Source organism: Mobula hypostoma, chromosome 19, assembly GCF_963921235.1.
Source record: "Mobula hypostoma chromosome 19, sMobHyp1.1, whole genome shotgun sequence".
Taxonomy (NCBI): Eukaryota; Metazoa; Chordata; class Chondrichthyes; order Myliobatiformes; family Myliobatidae; genus Mobula; species Mobula hypostoma.
Window position 1 is genome coordinate 59,388,079 of NC_086115.1, and position 19,475 is coordinate 59,407,553.

Here is a 19,475-nt window from a genome sequence, read left to right on the forward strand (position 1 = left end):
AACCCCGGAGCAGCCTGCAGTAGGCCCAAAGCCTTGTTTATCAGTTCATCATTTCAGCGACTCTTTATCTTGTTATTTTATGTACTTATTACTTTTCACAATTTATTTATATTGGCATTTGCAGAGTTTGTTGTCTTCTGCTGTCTGGTTGATCTTCCATTGATCCTGTCACAGTTACTATTCTCTCGATTTGCTGAGTATGTCTGCAGGAAATTGAATCTTAGGGTTGCATATGGTAACATGTATATACTCCGATGGTAACATGTATGTACTCCGATAATAACATTCACTTTGAACTTGGTTTGTGATGGTACTGAGAGCATCAGTCCAGGAATCAGCTTCTCACAGAAGTGGCAGGAGCACATCACCACACAAACTGTCCTTCTGGCTGATCATACGAATCTCAGAACTGGAGTGAAAACAAGTTATCATCAATCCTGAAGGACTGACTGAGAAGAAAAGCTGTTGTGGACTCAGCCCGTATTTGGGAATGGGGCATTTTTCAACTTTTTCAGTATTGTTGGGTTGATGCCAGTGCTGTAAATGCAATGGAACAGCTTACCCAAAAGTCCCCAGATCTACGCATTTCTCTTACCTCACTTAATTAACTACGAACAAAAGATCACTTAACAATATAGCCTTGTGTTTCCAATTGGTTACTTTATTGTAGAATTTGTAAACAACGTCAGTACCCAGATAGTGATTTAAAGTTCAAAGGCACTGTGTTTCTGATCAGTGTGCTTTACAGTTCCTTTGATACTTTTTTTACTAGTCAGTAAATAACACTGAAGTAACATCATTGTTTTGAAAATTTAAAAAAAATGTTTACGCCAAAATTGTTCATTTCTGAAACTGTGGAAAGAAGTTTAACGCAAGTTGAGTAAAAAAAAGAGGAAGGTAACACCAGCTCAAAACACAGAAAACTTCAGTTTTGAACCAGTCAATGCCACCCTACACATTCATCATCAGAGGCCATGATCTATGGTCTCTGATGTGAGAATTTTCTCTCTCTAAACGCTTGTTTAAACCTGATCACGATGAACAACTAAAACTCTCTATTAATTTTACTTTTATTCTGTCTCTTGCTGACTAATATACATCTGCATGAAAGTGAAAGGTCCAAAGGTTTTCCTTGAAGTTGGATCAGCAAAATGTTTGTGAATTTCCACAGGCTGGAGTATGTGGGGACACTAAACTGAGATTGAACATAACTAGTAGCACTGGTGTGATAATGAAATACTAAGTCAAACAGTTAGTGTCTGGAATGCACAGCCTGAAAGGATGGTGGAAGCAAACTTAATGATATTTTTCAAAGGGGATTGAATAAAAAAATTGAAAACAAAAGATTTGCAGTCAATATGCAAACAGTAACAAAGGTGACTAACTGGATAACTCTTCCAAACACCTGGCATATCACAACTGGCTGAGTCATCTCTTCGAGCTTATACAAACTCTTCATTTGTCTCAATCACATTAGGAATTATTTCAACATGTAATTCTATTGGTGGGAAGAGTGCAACAATACTGACCCTATACTAAATATTACCCTCTCATTGCTACTATCAGGAAGGAGGTACTACACACACAACAATTCAAGAACAACTTCTTCCCCTTCACCATCCAATTTCTGAATGGATATTGAACCCATGAACAATTTTTATTATTATGTATTGCAATGTACTGTTGCTGTTGGTGTGGGAGAGTCCAGTTAAAGGAGCCCTGAAGTTAAATTTGCGGGAAACATATTCTTCTGAGTTTTCACACTTCCCACACCCTCTGTGCTCTGATTACTCTCATCCACAGGGTCAAATCCAAAGACTGAGTTGATGGATGTGAGGAACTACAAGCATATAAATTGGGGTACTGCTTTGTTGAACACCTCAGCTCTATCCACATGAAGTGGAATTTCTCAGTGGCAAACCATTTCAACTTCCATCCCCATTCCTATTCCGACATGTTGGTCCATGGCCTGTTCTACTGCTACAATGAGCCCACTCTCGGGTTGGAGCAGCAACATCTCATATGTCACCAGGGTAGCCTCCAACCTGATGGTATGAACATCAATTTCTCCAAATTCTGATCATTTTCGCCCTCCCCCTTCCTTTTCTTCAATTCCCTACTCTGGCCTCTTACCTCTTCTCCTCACCTGTCTAATGCCTCCTCTTCATGCCTTTCCTCCTTTCCTTTCTCCCATTGTCCACTCTCCTCTCCTATCAGATTCCTGCCTCTCCAACCCTTTACCCTTCCCACTCACCTCGCTTCATCTATCACCTTTTACCCTGTCCTCATTCTCCTCCCCTCACCTTCTTATTCTGGCTTCTTCTCACTTCCTTTACAGTCCTGAAGAAGGGTCTCAGCCCGAAACATTAACTGTTTAATCATTTCCACAGATGCTGCCTGACCTGCTGAGCTCCTCCAGCATTTTGTGTGTGCTGCTCTGAAGTACCAGCATCTGCAGGATCTCTTGTGTTTAGGATGTGAAGCTCATACAACCCCAGCTGGGCTAAAGCTCCACAGCAATGTTGTTCCTAGAGTCACAGAAATGTTGAAATCTAAGAGCAGAAGAAAGTTATTCAACCCAACATATTCATGCCAAGTTCAACTGATTCGAACTCCCCAGCTCCTGCTCTGTAACCCGGCAGGGCCAGCAGGGGCGTATCTATGGAAAATAGCACCTATGGCAAGCACTGAAATTGCGCCCCTGTCCAAACAATCTGACACCCATCTTTTAGATAACTTTACCATAATATCAGCTCAAAAATACAAGTCAAACTCGTTAATCTTTTAATTAACAAATTATGGCACTACATGAAAATTATAACTGCACCTTCCTTGCTTTCACTGATGCAAATTGGTCTATGATGTGATCAAAGTCAGTTTTTTCAGTCTCTTCTCTTTCTACACTCAGCAGAGCAAGATCACAGAGTCTGCCTTGACCCATGGAGGCTCTCAAATACGAAAGTATTAGTTTTAACTTACTGAATGATCTCTCACAGCTGGCGATGGAAACTGTGATGGTTAGCATTATCTGAATAGCAATGCGAAGATTGGGGAAGACGCTCTCATCTCCATACTGAACAATAAATTCAAGAAGCTCTTCAGGTCTTGATATTTTCATGTTGACCTGCCTTGATAGCAACATTCTGCAATCCAAAATTTCTTCATATAGCTGCTGTCCATCAACATCAGAGCTGTACAATTCGCCCAAATTTTCGCACTTCTTCTTTAGGTCATTACCGTCAGCGCCGTAACACAGTCCCTCAACATTGAGAAGGAACCCAAACTTGGCGTCAGTCTTGTGCAAGCAAGCGAACCTTTCATCCATTTCTCTGTGAAGATGGTCGAGTGTTCTCTTCATGACTCTTTCCATTTCCTCCTTAGCTGCTAACCCACCGTCTCTCGCGTTCTCATCAGCCATTCGTTTTTTTCTTCTGTGACGTCTTTCAACTTTAATATTCCATTCTTGACAGAGACCGACTCCTTCTTCGAGTGACTCACTGACCAACACTGCCATCACAGCAGCGTTGTCATAGCACTGTGACCGACAATCTTGTAGCTCCATTTCGTCCCTTCTCTAGCTGTTTCAAGATGTCTTCAACCAAGCTCTCAGCTTCCTTCTGGCTTACCTGGATAAAACCAAGGAAGGACTCTCTAACATGGGCTGTTTTCCTCTCAAAATCAACTTCCACATACCTCGACTTCTATCTGTTCACGGTGTGCCTGATCAGGAGTCGAGTCGAACATGAGACCATAGTACTTGGCTTTACGAATGCTTCTCAGTAAATTCTGGTGAACAGTGGATGCCAGCATGTGGATGAATTCGTTCTGGACACCCGGTAAAAGATAAGACGTGGATCCAGGATGACTTTCCAAATCAGTGAGCTGTTCTTTTATGACAGGGTCTCAAAGATGGCCAGTAGTTTCAGTAAGCCAAGGAAATTTCCCACATTGGAGTCATCGTCTAGCTGAAGTGACTCCCTGTGTCCTCGCAAAGCCAGGTTCTGAGTCGCAAGGAATTTTATGCCTTGCAGGATTCTCGTCAAGATATCACACCACTTCTGCTTGTCCTTCTCAATCTGTGACTGAAATACTGCATCAATAACTCCCGTTTCCAGCTAAATTTCTTTTCATTTCTTTCCACTGTGTGAAGCATTCCCGATGATTCTTGGCATTTTCATGAACACTAATCCTTTCAGGTGCTTTCCACTGGTTGAATCCACTTTCCTGCTCCAATGAGGATTGATGGTCTGACCGAGAATAGAGAAGACAACAGATACAAAATGCAGACTTTTTAGAAGGGGAATAGACCAGCCATGAGCGTGTCACTTCCTCACCATGACCATTTCCCAATTTCCTCTTGAACCAAGTTTTGTTCATTGAGCGGTTATTTGTTGGTAGGAAAGGCCCCTCACTGTTCTGGAAATACTTCTGATCCAGCTTTATTATTTCTGTTCTCAACGCGTCAGGCAGAATTGCTTTTCCAGTATCCCTGTCGAACTTGAGAAGTCCAGTGTCACGCTGTTCAATCACTTCTGGTATGACAATTCGAGGCTCTTTGACACCATCCAGTTCACTAGGTTCAGCGTCATCAGGTTCAATCTCGTCAATAAACTCAACCTCACCACCACCACCATCATCTTCCCCTCCTGTCATGTCCACGTTCTCTGTGGCAGCCTCACTCTTAATCTCGTTATATTTGGATTTATCTGACTTGCCTTCCTCCTCGGCTTGTGACGCATTTGTACTTGATCCACCTTCGGATTCTAACAAACTTGTAGCAGGTGCAGGCGACTCCGTGGAACGTGTTGAACACCTTGTTCTGGGCTTTTCAAAGAAGGGCATGAAGAACTTGCTCAACTTCTTGGCTTCCTCCGCCTCCAACTTCGTCTCTTCCGTCCTTCAGCTCCACTTTCCTTCTTCATCGTGAAGAAATGTTTCATGGTCTTCTTACAAAATGCTCTGAAATAAGGCCATCCCAGTGCTTCTCACCCATGATAATCAAAGACAGATCATACATCTGAAGAAAATTCTTTTTTCACTGTCTGAGGATGGCTTGTCTGACTTTTAATAGAAACTGCTCAGTGGTGCCCCCCTTCAAGTGGCGGCCAGGGCACGTGCCATACCTGCCATACCTTAGATACACCACTGAGGGCCAGTGGCACATTCTAAACAGGAAGAGCATTTCCATCTTCGCTGCTCTTTTGGGCAGTGATGGTGGAGTAAGTTTTCCTCAATGGTCTCTTTTTTTAATTAGCTTAAATCTATACCCACCATGTCCATTTATTGACCTTCCCCTAAATCAGGGGTTCCCAATCCTTTTTATGCCATGGCCCAAAACCATTAAGCAAGGGGTCAATGGATCCCAGGCTGCGAACCCCTGTCATAAAGAAAACTCACTATCTGGATTTCTCATAATTTTACAACCTGATTTGTTGAACAAAGGTTAAGCAAAGAAATTGCTGAGGCCCTGTCAGAAACTTCTGTGTCTTCTTTACTGAGGACCTGGAAGACTAGAGGGTGACTAATGTTGTACTTTTGAAGAACTGCAAGGCCAAGCCAGGAATCTACATGCCTTACATCAAATGTGGGAATATTTCTGGAGGAGATTCTAAGAATGGATCTACCTGCACTTGGAAAGCAAGAAATGATTTGGAATACCCAACATGGCTTTGTGCATCAGAAATTATGTCTCACAAATCTAATTGAGTTTTCTTTTGAAGAAGTGACCAACAGCATCGATGAAGGCATGGCTGTAGATTACATAGATCTAGCACGGTTTTTGACAAAATCCTGCATGGTAGGCTGGCCCGGAAGGCTAGATCACATCACATCCAATATGAGCTAGCCAATATTATACAATATTGGTGATGGTGAAGGGAGATTTTTCATATTGGAGATCTGTGATAGATGCTGCCTTGCTGTATGTCATTTGATTTGTATGGGAATAATTAGTAAGTGATGACACCAAAATTAGTTGTGTGGTGGACAGTGAAGAAAGTTGTCTAAGGTTACAACAAAATCTAGATCAACTGAGAAAGTGGTCGAAGGAAGGATAGATGGAATTTAACTCAGACCCATATCTGAGAAATTATGTGCTGGCATTAGAGAGGGTCCAAAGGAGGTTTATGAGAATGATCCTGGGAATGAAAGGGCAAACGCGTGAGCAGCCTTTGATGGTTTTGCACCTGTACTCACTGGAATTTGGAAGAATGTGGGAGGAGGGGGGGAGAGTCTTATTGAAACCTACTGAGTGATAAGGAAAGATTGAATAGGCTAGGACTTTATTCCTTGGAACATAGAAGATTGAGGGGAGATTTGATAGAGGTATACAAAATTATGAGGAGTATCCACAGGGTAAATGCAAGCAGGCTTTTTCCACTAAGTTGGGTTGACTGCTACTAGAAGTCATGGGTTAAAGGTGAAAGGTGGAAAGTTTAAGGAGAACATGAAGAGGGCCGTGAAAGTGTGAAACAAGCTGCCAGTGGAAGTCGTGCGTACAAATTCAATTTCAACATTTAAGAGAAGTTTGGAAAGGTACATGGATAGTAGGGTTATGGAGGGCTGTGGTTCTGGTGCAGATCAATGGGGGTAGGAAATTTAAATTGTTTGGCACTGACTAGATGGGCTGAAGGGTCTGTTTCTGTGCTGTACTTCTCTTATAGGCATCCGTTAGTCTCGTGAGACCATGGATTTTCGCCTTGGAAAGTTTCCAGGGCGCAGGCCCGGGCAAGGTTGTATGGAAGACCGGCAGTTGCCCAACCTGCAACTCTCCCCTCTCCACGCCACTGATGTTGTCCAAGGGAAGGGAATTAGGACCCATACAGCTTGGCACTGGTGTCGTCGCAGAGCAATGTGTGGTTAAGTGCCTTGCTCAAAGACACACACGCTGACTCAGCCAAGGCTCAAACTAGTGACCTTCAAATCACTAGACGAACGCCTTAACCCCTTGGCCACACGCCAACTCTTCTCTATGACTATTTTAAGGTTCAGATGGAATTGACTTGGAGAGCATGTTTCCAATAGTGGGAGAGTCTAGGACCAGATGGCTTAGCCTCAGAATAGAAGGACATCAGATTTGAATAGAGATAAGGAGTAGTTTCTTTAGCTAGATCGTAGTGAATCAGTGGAATTCATTTCTGCAGACATCTTTGGAGGCCAAGTCATTTGGTATATTGAAAGTGGAGGTTGATAGGTTCTTGATTAACCAGGGTGTCAAAGGTTACTGGGAGAAGGCAGGAGAATGGGGTTGAGAAGGAAAATAAATCAGCCATGTTTAATGGGCTGAATGGCCTAATTTGCTAAGTGCGAAATTATGCACTTTGGGAAGTGAAACTACAGTGAATACCAGGGCCCTGCAAATTGATGTAGAACCGAGAGACCTGCAGGCCCATGCTTCCCGGAAAGCAGTGACACAAGGAAACAAGGTGCTGAGGAAGATATCTGGCACTCTTGCCTTCATTGGATCGGGCATGAGTTGAGATATTATGTCACAGGTGCGGAAGGCATTGCTGAGATCACACATGGAATATTGTCTGCAGTTCTGGTCATTGCACTGTTGGAAGGATGTGATTAAATTTGAAAGAGTGCAGAAAAGATTCACAGGGATGTTGCCAGAACTGGATGGATTGAGATACAAGAGGAGACTGGATATACTAGCACAATTTTCCTTGCATGACTGAGGCTGAGGGCTGACCTTATAGAGACTTATAGCATCACATGACCATATAAAGATTTATAAAATCGTGACCATAAGGAGATTTATACAATGTGACTTTATATTGATTTATAGAATCAAGTGACCTTATGGAGATTTATAGAATCACGAGGGGCATAGATAAGGTGAATAGTCACGGTTCTTTTCCCAGGGTAGCGGAGACTAAAACCAGAGGGCACAGATTTACGGTGAGAGGGGATAGATTTAAAGAGGATCTGAGAGTCAAGTTTTTCACGCAGAGGCTGATGGGTATATGGAATGAGCAAACAGAGGAAGTGGTAGTGGCAGATACAATTGCAACATTTAAATGACATTTGGACATACAGATAGCGGAAAGGTTTAGAGGAATATGGATTAAATTCATGCAAATGGGACTAGCTCAAGAAGGCATCATGGTTAGCATGTACTGTATGAGATGGGCCGAGGGTCTGTTTCTACGCTGTGCAACCCTATCACAGGCAAAAACATCAAGGTTCTTTTACATTTTAAGCAGAACAATTGAGGTTGTAGATAAGATACATAACTCTTTTGGCACTGAAAACTGCTTTTTAACTTGGTTAATATTAAATTAGTGTATCTGTTGGACTATAGCTAGATCCACATACTAATCCAGGAGTTCTTAACAATTTTTATGCCACGGGCCCCTTCGGCTGTCCGATGAAGGCTATGGACCCTTCTGAGAGTAAAGTATTTAAATAAATAAAATACATAGGCTTACCAAAGAAACCAATAATATTGAAAACAAGAGAAAATCTGCAGGTGCTGGAAATCCGAGCAACACACACAAAATGCTGGAGGAACTCAGCAGGCCAGGCAGCATCTATGGAAAAAAGTACAGTCGACGTTTTGGACTGAAACCCTTCGGCAGGGCTGGAGAAAAAAGCTGAGGAGTAGATTAAAAGGTGGAAGGAGGGGAGAGAGAAACACCAGGTGAGAGATGAAGCCTGGAGGTGGAAGGATGAAGTAAAGAGCTGGGAAGTTGATTAGTGAAAGAGACAGAAGGCCATGGAAGAAGGAAAAGGGGGGAGGAGCACCTGAGGGAGGCGATAGGCGGGCAAGGAGATAAAGTGAGAGAGGGAAAAGGGGATGGGAAATAGTGAAGGGGGGGTGGGTGGGTGGTGGTATATTGAAATACAGTTATCAAAATATATATAAAAACAAATAATTGAAGGAAATGCTGAATTCCAGTTAGAGATTAGTGAAAAGAAGGATGTAATTTTTTTTCCAATTCAAGTTCACGGATCCTTTGGATTGCTGGAGTCTACCCACGGACCCTCGAGTGATCCGTACATCACAGGTTAGGAACCCCGGTTCCAATGGTGCCTGGTGATTTATTCCAGTAAGTTTAAATAGACCAGCAGGATTTCTCTGTGAAAATCTCACTGACTATACTTACATATTGGACAGAAAATTAAACCAGTCCATTGGGGATATGAGGTTTGTTGGAGTTGGTCTGCGCCCAATGAGGAAGGACATTTATGCTAAAAGCATGCATACAATGAGAGCATCAATTAGCATACCAGGCAGGGTAACTGACGCTGGAATTTACAGTTGTGAGGAGAATTTAATTATTTTTATTGGAGGAAGTGTGACTGAGAGGATACATGAGCTGGATTTAAAACATGCAACAGTGGGGATAATGTCAGTGGGAGCAGTAGTCTATTTGACATGGATTCTAAGTGAGGAACTTGGGGGCTAAAGTATAAAATGGAATGTGGTTTACGTATTTCAAAAATTGCAACATATTTGGAACATACCAAAAAGAAGCAGGAAAAGGCTATTTGGCTCATCATCCCTGTGCTGCCACTCAATAAGATTCAAGCTGATCTTCTTTGCTTTGTGATACCCTACCATCACCGAGGTCTTGTCACTAGGCCAGCAAGCTGCTTACTGTTTACCTGTGCTGCGTACCACATACCTTTTAAATTATACTTTATTAAGCAACACACACAAAATGCTGGAGGAACTCAGTAGGTCAGGCAGCATCTATGGAAGTGAATAAACAGTTAATATTTCAGGCCGAGACGCTTCTTCAAAACTGGAAAGAAAGGGGGAAGATGCCAGAATGAAAAGGTGGGGGGGGGGGAGGACTGGCTAGAAGGTGATAGGTGGGTGGGAAGGGTAAAGGGTTGGAGAAGAAGGAATCTGATAGGAGAGGAGAGTGGACCATGGGAGGAATGGATTCGGGGGAGGTAATAGGCAAGCGAGAAGAGAGCAGGGGCCAGAGCGGAGAATAGGAGAGGCGGGGAAAGGGAATTTTTTTTTTACCAGAAGCAGAAATCAATATTTGGAGGCTACCCAGGTAGAATATAAAGTGTTGCTCTCCACCCTAAAGGTGGACTCTTCTTGGCACAAGAGAAAGCCATGGACTGACGTGTCAGAGCAGAAATGGGAATTGGAATTAAAATGTTTGGCCACCGGGAAGTTCCACTTTTGAAGGATGGAGCAGAGGTGCTCAACGAAGTGAGTGTCAAATTTATTAACTTATTTTTGGTAACATTTTGGTTTGTGTGCTGTGTGTGATAAAGTTTAATGGTCTAGAGGAATGGTGTTTCGTTTGGTTGTATACATGTACAGTCAGATGAAAATAAACCTGAATTTGAACTTTTGCACTAATTCCGTCTCCCTTGATTCCCTTAATATCAAAAACCCCTTTGGTCACTTTCTCGAATGTATTTAGTGCTTGAGCTCTCAGAGCCCTTGGGTAAAGAATTCCGAAGGTTCACCAGCTTCTGGATGAACACTTTTCTTCTTATCCACCAGTACTTAATATTCATCAGTCCTCATCGAGGGATCAGAAGTGGAAAGGGTGAACAGTTTCAAGTTGCTGGGTGTCAACATCTCTGAAGAATTATCCTGGCCCTAACATATTGATTCAATTACAAAGAAAGCCTGACAGCAGATATATTTCATTAGGAGTTTGAGGAGATTTGGTATCATACTAAGGCCACTTGCAAATGTCTACAGATGTACCACAGAGAGCGTTCTAATCAGCTGCATCACCATCTGGTGTGGAGGGGCCACTGCACAGGATTGGTAAAAAGCTGCAGAAAGTTGTAAACTCAGTCAGCTCCATCATGGACACTGGCCTCGCCAGCATCGAGGACACTTTCAAAAGGCAATGCCTCAAAAAGGCAGCATTCATCATTAAGGACCCCCCATCACCCAGGACCTGGCCTCTTCTCATTGCTACCATCAAGGAGGAGGTACAGGAGCCTGAAGACACACACTCAATGTTTCAGGAACAGCTTCTCCCCCTCTGCAATCAGGTTTCTAAATGGACAATGAACCAATGAACACCACCTCAGTGTCTTTTCCTTTCTTTTTGCAGTACTTATGTAATTTAATTATGTATACATGTGAAGGAGAGCACACAGTAAACACACTCCTTACACACACACACAGTCACTCACACACAAACATTGCCTTCTCATTCTGCTGTTGTTGCAGTGACTTTACACACTTCAATGGCTTCCCTGGTATATTCTCATAATTAACCCCCTTTTTTCCTCGGCATTGCTACATACAGTACATACAAAGTCAGGCGCCGAAGTTTAGTTTAATTCTAAACTGAGCTGATGTGCTTGTTTTGGCTTTAATGGGCTTTTTCTGCCATCCATGTTGGAATATCGACTTCTTTAGCAACGAGGGCACGTAACTGAGTATATATTGTTTGCATACTATATTTAAGGTAGACACTTCTGTTTATTTTGTAATATGATTTTGTCGGGTGCATCATATTTATGTGTAGTCTTGTTAACTTTGTTGGTAATTAAAGATGGTACACCCTAGTGCCTGAAAAACAGAGCTCTTCACCCTCAGTGGGAGAGAGAGATGGGGGCCGCCGGGAGTTCACACTGGACAAGAATAAGTACGGGCTATTATTGTGTGCTCACTTGTACATATCATTTTGGCATTTTTCTTTTCACTATTTTCACTAATTTTTCTAAGTTTGATTTTGACGCACCTAACTAACACCCTTGCGCTAAAGTGCTAAGCAACTCCAGTCACTTTTTCTTTGGTCATAACCCATAACCCATATAACAATACTGTATATACTTCTTATTGTAATTTATAGTTTTATTAATATGAATTGCATTGTACGGCTGCCGCAACACAACAAATGCCAATGATATGATAATTTGAGACGGCAACACTCTGTTCTAGACACCTCGGCCAGGGGAAACATCTCTCTGCATCTGTTGTTCCAAATTTCAGAAAAAGAATGGATATATCACAGAACCTAGAGCAGTGCAGCACAGGATCAGGCAATTCGGCCCATTACGTGTGTGCTAACCAAGATCCCAAATTGAAGTAATCCCTTCTGCCTGCACAAGGTCTATATCTCCCCATTCCTTGTCTGTTCATGTACCTGTCTAAATGCCTCTTTAAACTTCACACGGGCAGCGAGGTTGGAAGACACCTACATGTTTTATCCTCACCAGTTGGCCTTGATAGTGTGGGATCAGGAGAAGAAAAAGTTGGAATGGAGAACAATAATGGGTCAATATGGAAGCCAGCAGTTATATAGACATTATATTGCACATAGAATCTGAAGTATCAAATGTTTAATTTCTGGTTAAATGATGCTAAACTTTGTCATGCCAAATTAAATGAAATAAAACTTGCATTGGGGAAGAATAGATATTATCTACAGCTGGAGAATAGCCAACGGGTCACATGACTTCTCCTGTGCTGACAACTGGTGTGAGAAGGTCAAGAACGGTCCCATCACTTTCGTTGTATCTTATTTAAATTGTGATCCAACATAATTGCAGACATAACAGCCTGCAGATGCTGGAATCTGAAGCAAGAAATGACAACTGGAAGAACTCAGCAGGCCGAGCAGCATCTGTGGTGGGCGGGGGGGGGGGGAAGAAAGTGTCGCCATTTTGGGGTAAAACCCTGTGTCAGGACTGCTGTAGGGTTTTGATGATAAACATCAACAATTCTTTTCCCTTCAAAGATGATCCTCGACCCACTGAGTTTCTCCAGCAGATTGTTTGTTGATCCAACAGAATTAATTGTATCTGTTCATTTAATTAATAAACATTAGTACGTAGAATTATCTTAGCAGGGCAAAGGTGAGGCTTGGGCAGAAGGAAAAGCCCAGTGCAGTGATTACATCTGTGATAGATGTAATCAGATCTCCTTCCATTTAAATTACTAGGGCGTCAGGATAACGTTGTGGTTACCACAACGCTTTACAATACCAGTGACCCGGGTTCAATTCCTGCTGCTGTCTGTAAGGAGTTTGTATGTTCTCCCCGTGACCGCGTGGGTTTCCTCCAGGTGCTCTGGTTTCCTCCCTTGGGTTAACTGGTCATTGTAAATTGTCCATTGATTAGGATTAAATCAGGAAATTACTGGGTATGCCTCAAAGGGTCAGGCCTACTCCACTCTGCATCTCGATAAACAAAGAAATGGCTTCCATTACTGAAGCAGGGTGAAATGTACACTGGGTCTTTCACTGTGCTCGTTGGGCTAAAATTTTCCTTCTGTGCAATACAGACAAAAACAAACCACATCACTTCATTGGACAAGAAAATCATGTCGTACCATCCTTGCTGTCATTAACTTCATGGACAGATCCACCGTCAGTACTGTTCCCACTCTCTGAAGCCCCTGAGTACCGTTCAGAAGAATCCAGCTGAAATGAAGCACAGGACACAAGTCTGCAAGTGGTAATGAAACACGTCTATGAACAGAGCCCTTACAGATATTTACAGTGCTGTGCAAATATATGGCTAGGGTGCTGAAGGCTTTTGCACAGTACTGTATTTATTAATGTGGAGCGAAGGGAGAGTTTGTAAATATGGCAGGAGAACAGTATGTTTGGAATGGCGAGGGTGGAGTGCCACGTGAGGGTATGGGCAGGTGGCAGAGAAGGACTGCTGGTGGGGGAGCGGTGGGGAGTGTGGGCAGTGTGGGTACAGACACACCCAGCCCTGAGACACCAGGCAATGCCATTTGATTCCTAACAATTGGTTTATTAATCATTACAGAATGTCTGTCTGGTGCTTCCTGCTCCCTCCCCTCTTCTTTCCCCTTTTCACAAACAGTGCCAAAGACTTATGCAGTGTATTGTATTCTAGGGGGAACTGAATTAAGTGCTGGGGTTGAAGAGCTTCACTGGTGATGCCTCTGCCATGATACCAATCCTCAATTGAAGAACCTTTTTTTCTACAGACCTACCATGGAGAGCATTCTAACTGGCTGCATCACCGTCTGGTGTGGGGGTGAGGGGGTCACTACACAGGATCAAAATTAGCTATAGTGACTTGTAAACTACTTAGTCTGCTCCACCATGGGCACTAGCCTCCACAGCATCAGCACATCTTCAAGGAGCGATGCCTCAAAAAGTTGGCAACCATCATTAAGAACCCTTATCACCCAGGACATGCTATTTTCTCATTGCTACCATCAGGAAGGAGGTACAGGAGCATGAAGACACTCAATCAGTGATTCAGGTCTGCCATCCGATTGCTAAATGGACATTGGAGCCATGAACACTGCCTCAGTACTTTTCAATTTTTTTTGCACTACTTAATTAATTTAACTATTTAATATATATACAAACGTTTGTACATATATACTTACTGTAACTGATGTTTTTTCTCTATTATGTATTGCACTGTACTGTTGCCACAAAGTTAACAAGTTTCACAATGTATGCCAGTGACACTAAACCTGATTCTGATTCAGTTTAAATTTCTATTTAAATTTCATCTTCTATCACTGAAACTTAACATGCTCTGCTATTGGAGACAATCAGAAGTGCCAGGAGTCAATTTAGTGAAGCTTCTCTGAAATCCCTCCAGAATAATTATATCTCTCATTGAATCTTTCCCAAAATAAAGAGATCATCATTATATTTCAGGTATGCTCTCACTGAAGTCCCAAACGGTTGCAACAATACTTGTCCACTTTTGTAGCCCAATTTGATTTGTAATAACGACCAATGTTCCATTTGCTTTTCGAAACACGAAGTATTCAAAGTAAATTTATATACAACCATATACTACCCTGAGATTCATTTTCTTGCAGGCATTCACAGTAGATACAAAGAAACACAATAGAATCAATGAAAAACTGCACTCAACAATATGGACAAACAAGCAATGTGAAAAAGACGACAAATTGTGCAAACTCAAACAATAAATATTGAGAACATGAGTTGCAGAGTTCTTGAAAATAAGTCCATAGTGTATGGAATCAATTCAGTGATGAGGTGAGTGAAGTTATCCCCTCTCTTCAAGAGCCTGATGGTTGAAGGATGATAACTGTTCCTGAACCTAGGGGTGCGAGACCCAAGGGTCCAGTACCTCCTTCCTGATGGCAGCAGCGAGAAGTGAGCATGGTCTGGGTGGTGGGTGGTCACTGATAACGGATGCTGCTTTCCTGCCACAATATATCGAGGTTATATCATCTGGTACGCTCGGGACACTCCCATTCATATAGAATACTGTTCAAATGTCTTCGACACATATAGATAGCTATGGTGTCAAAGACTTTTTCATAGTACTGTGGCAATTTTATGTATTGCACTGTAGTGCTGCCACAAAAAAAATCTCAAGACATATGTGAGTGATGATAAACCTGATTCTGATCTGGGTGTCTGTTGTAGACTGAGAGTGGGAAGGGGGCAGGGAGAGGGGAATCATGGTTGGGAAAAAGGAAGGGAGAGTGGAGGGAACAGGAAGCACCAGCGAGACATTCTGTAATGATCAATAAACCAATTGTTTGGAATCAAATGACCTTACCTGGTGTCTCAGAGCTGTGTGGGGTTGTACCTTCACCACTTCCCACCTCTGGCACTGCTTCTCTGCCACCTGTCCCACACCCCTCACACAGAGCTCCACCCTTACCAGTCCCAACACCCTTTGCTCCCGCCAGATTTACAAACGCGCTGTCCGCTCCACATTGACAAATGCAGTACTGTGCAAAAGTTTCAAGCACCCTCGCTATATAAGTACGTGCTGTATATGTGTGTGGATAATCTCACACGTACTCCCATTATATATCATATTTTTGCTTACTGTCTTCAATTTGCCTTTACAACTAAATCATTAGTGCAAACTATAAAACGTTGAGGTGCGAGCATGGATCTCCATGCATCTGTGCAGTTTGATTGCCAACAATCTATTTATTCCTACTCTCTGCTTTCTGTCAGTCTCAGCCAAGTCTCTGTCCACAATAATGGACACAGTGGGACAGTAGCTTAGTGGTTAACATAGAAACATAGAAACATAGAAAATAGGTGCAGGAGTAGGCCATTCGGCCCTTCGAGCCTGCACCGCCATTTGTTATGATCATGGCTGATCATCCAACTCAGAACCCCGCCCCAGCCTTCCCTCCATACCCCCTGACCCCTGTAGCCACAAGGGCCATATCTAACTCCCTCTTAAATATAGCCAATGAACTGGCCTCAACTGTTTCCTGTGGCAGAGAATTCCACAGATTCACCACTCTCTGTGTGAAGAAGTTTTTCCTAATCTCGGTCCTAAAAGGCTTCCCCTCTATCCTCAAACTGTGGCCCCGCGTTCTGGACTTCCCCAACATCGGGAACAATCTTCCTGCATGTAGCCTGTCCAATCCCTTTAGGATCTTATACGTTTCAATCAGATCCCCCCTCAATCTTCTAAATTCCAACGAGTACAAGCCCAGTTCATCCAGTCTTCCTTCATATGAAAGTCCTGCCATCCCAGGAATCAATCTGGTGAACCTTCTTTGTACTCCCTCTAAGGCAAGGATGTCTTTCCTCAGATTAGGGGACCAAAACTGCACACAATACTCCAGGTGTGGTCTCACCAAGGCCTTGTACAACTGCAGTAGTACCTCCCTGCTCCAACACAACACTTTACAATACAGGCAACCCCGGGCTTAATTCCCACTGCTGCCTGTATCGCGTGGGTTTTCTCCACTGCTCCAGTTTCCTCCCACATTCCAAAGATTACCAGGTACCGGTTAGTAGATTATTTGGTTATTGTAAATTAGGCTAGGGCTAAACAGGGGGGCTGCTGGGCAGTGTGGCTCAAAAGGCCCGAATGGCCTATTCCACACTGTATCTCAATAAATAAATAGCCTTCAATGCTGCCAGTCATAATGTTGTGAAATAATGCCCTTTGCAAATCCAAATGCACCGGGTTCCCAGTGTTCTTCCTGCCAGGTACACCCTCAGAGTCCACTAAGGTTGTCAAACAGTATTTCCTTTTCATAAAACCATGTTGACCCTGCCTGGGATTATCAAGAGTTTCTATGTGTCCCAGACTAGCTGACAAGAGACGTCAGGTTAATGGGCTTGTTTTTTTTTCTTTCTTGAACAGTAGTTTAACATCTGATGGAATCTTTTCTGAATTGATAGAATTTGGAAGATCTCAATGCAAAGATCTATTTTTTCTAACGATAATGATTGTTTTTAAGTGGCTCTCTCCTTGTCACACACGGTTTCATGATGTTTTTGTGTATCTTTAGTGTCTCCTTTGAGGAAATCCATTTGAAAGTTTGTGTGGTACCTATAGGCCTCCACTGAGCTGAGGCCGGGCAAATAAGGACAAAGCACAGTACATGCAAAAGGTAACTGCATTCAGATAGTAATGACTCACCCTTTGGCCATGACTGCGGGAACACTCGACGGATACAAGATTTCCGTCAGGAAAAGTTTCACCTTGAATGTTGCTGATTTCTTGAATCACCTAAACAGTAGAGAAGAAATGTAGAAGTTCTGCAACTTTTAATTTATTTTTTTATTTGTTGAGATACAGTGTGGAATAGGCCTCTCCAGCTCTCAAGCCCTGCTGCCCAGCAAACCCCCCGTACTCCAGCCCTTGAGATCTGTTGCCCAGCAAACCTCTCGTACTCCAGCCCTCAAGACCTGCTGCCCAGCAAACCCCCCGTACTCCAGCCCTTGAGATCTGTTGCCCAGCAAACCTCCCGTGCTCCAGCCCTCAAGACCTGCTGCCCAGCAAACCCCCCGTACTCCAGCCCTCGAGATCTGTTGCCCAGCAAACCTCCCATGCCCCAGCTCCTCGAGACCTGCTGCCCAGCAAACCCCCCGTACTCCAGCCCTTGAGATCTGTTGCCCAGCAAACCTCTCATGCCCCAGCTCCTCGAGACCTGCTGCCCAGCAAACCCCCCGTACTCCAGCCCTTGAGATCTGTTGCCCAGCAAACCTCCTGTGCTCCAGCCCTCGAGACCTGCTGCCCAGCAAACCCCCCGTACTCCAGCCCTCGAGATCTGTTGCCCAGCAAACCTCCCGTGCCCCAGCTCCTCGAGACCTGCTGCCCAGCAAACCCCCCGTACTCCAGCCCTTGAGATCTGTTGCCCAGCAAACCTCCTGTACTCCAGCACTCGAGATCTGTTGCCCAGCAAACCTCCCGTGCCCCAGCTCCTCGAGACCTGCTGCCCAGCAAACCCCCTGTGCCCCAGCTCCTCGAGCTGTGCTGCCAGCAATCCCCCATGCCACCCTGTTCACATTTTAAAGCAATAGAATGGTAGTTAAAATGTTAATTGTTACCAATTAGATCATAGAGACATAGAGAGTCAAAGAGTCACACAACATTGAAACAGAGCAACACACACAAAATGCTGGAGGAACTCAGCAGGTCAGGTAGCATCAATGGAAGTAAATAAACAGTCGATGTTTCGGGCTGAAGTCCTTCTTCAGGACTGGAATGGACAGGGGAAGATGTCACAATTAAAAGAGGGGGGGGAGGGGAAGGAGGATAGCTGGAAGGTGACAGGTGAAGCCAAGTGGATCGGGAAGATAAAGGGCTGGAGAGGAAGGAATCTGATAGGAGAGGAGAGTGGAGTACAGGAGAGAGGGAAGCAGGAGAGCAGTCGGGTGGAGGTGATAGGTAAATGAGAAGAGGTAAGAAGCCAGAGTAGGGAATAGAAGAAGAGGGGAGGGGGAGGATTTTTTTTTAACCGAAGGAGAAATTGATATTCATGCCATCCTGTTGGAGGCTACTCAGACAGAGTATAAGGTGTTGCTCCTCCACCTTGAGGGTGGCCTCATCTTGGCACCAGAGGAGCCATGGACTGACATATTGGAATGGACATGTTGGGAAATGGAATTAAAACACTTGTGGTGGATGGTGCAGAGGTGCTTGATGAAGCGATCCCCCAATTTTCCATGGGCCTCACCAGTGCAGAGGAGGCCACATCGGGAGCACTGGACACAATAGATGACCCCAGTAGATTTGCAAGTGAAGAACTGTTTGGGGCCCTGAATGGAGGTGAATGGACAGGGGTAGCACTTTGGCTGCTTGCAGGGATAAGTGCCGGGAGGGTGATCAGTGGGGAGGTTTGAACGGACAAGGACTCACGGAGAGAGCAAGAGCTGCAGAAAGTTGGGTGGGGGGAGGTAAAGATATGCCTGGTGGTTGAATACCTACGGAGATGATAAAAGTTGTGGAGAATGACATGTTGGATGCAGTGGCTCACGGGGGTGGTAGGTAAGGATGAGAGGAACTCCATCACTGTTAAGGCAGCCCAACTTGTACATGATGATCAAGATGCCCATTTAATCTAGTTCCATTGACTTGAGTTTGCCCCTCTAAACCTTTCCTATCCATGTACCTGTCCAAGGGCCTTTTAAATGTGGTTTATGTACCTGCCTTTACCATTTCCTCTGGCAGCTCATTCCACATATGGACCATCCTCAGGGTCCTATTACATCTCTCTCCCACACCCTCTGGTTCTAGATTCCCCAGCTCTGGGAAAGAGAATATGTGTATTCACATGGTCCTCATGATTTTAT

At 43.7% G+C, this 19,475-nt stretch overlaps 1 protein-coding gene across 5 annotated transcripts in view; it reads right to left on the reverse strand.

Moving 5' to 3' along the window:
• Positions 1–19,475, reverse strand: part of afap1l2 (actin filament associated protein 1-like 2) — a 289,415-nt gene that overhangs the window by 38,387 nt on the left and 231,553 nt on the right. For all 5 annotated transcript variants that reach the window (XM_063072007.1, XM_063072006.1, XM_063072009.1 and 2 more), the window contains 2 exons: positions 17,320–17,409; positions 13,274–13,364 (listed from right to left, as the gene is read on the reverse strand). In XM_063072007.1, coding sequence (XP_062928077.1) covers positions 13,274–13,364; positions 17,320–17,409 — 181 coding nt within the window. The remainder of the gene's footprint in view (positions 1–13,273; positions 13,365–17,319; positions 17,410–19,475) is intronic.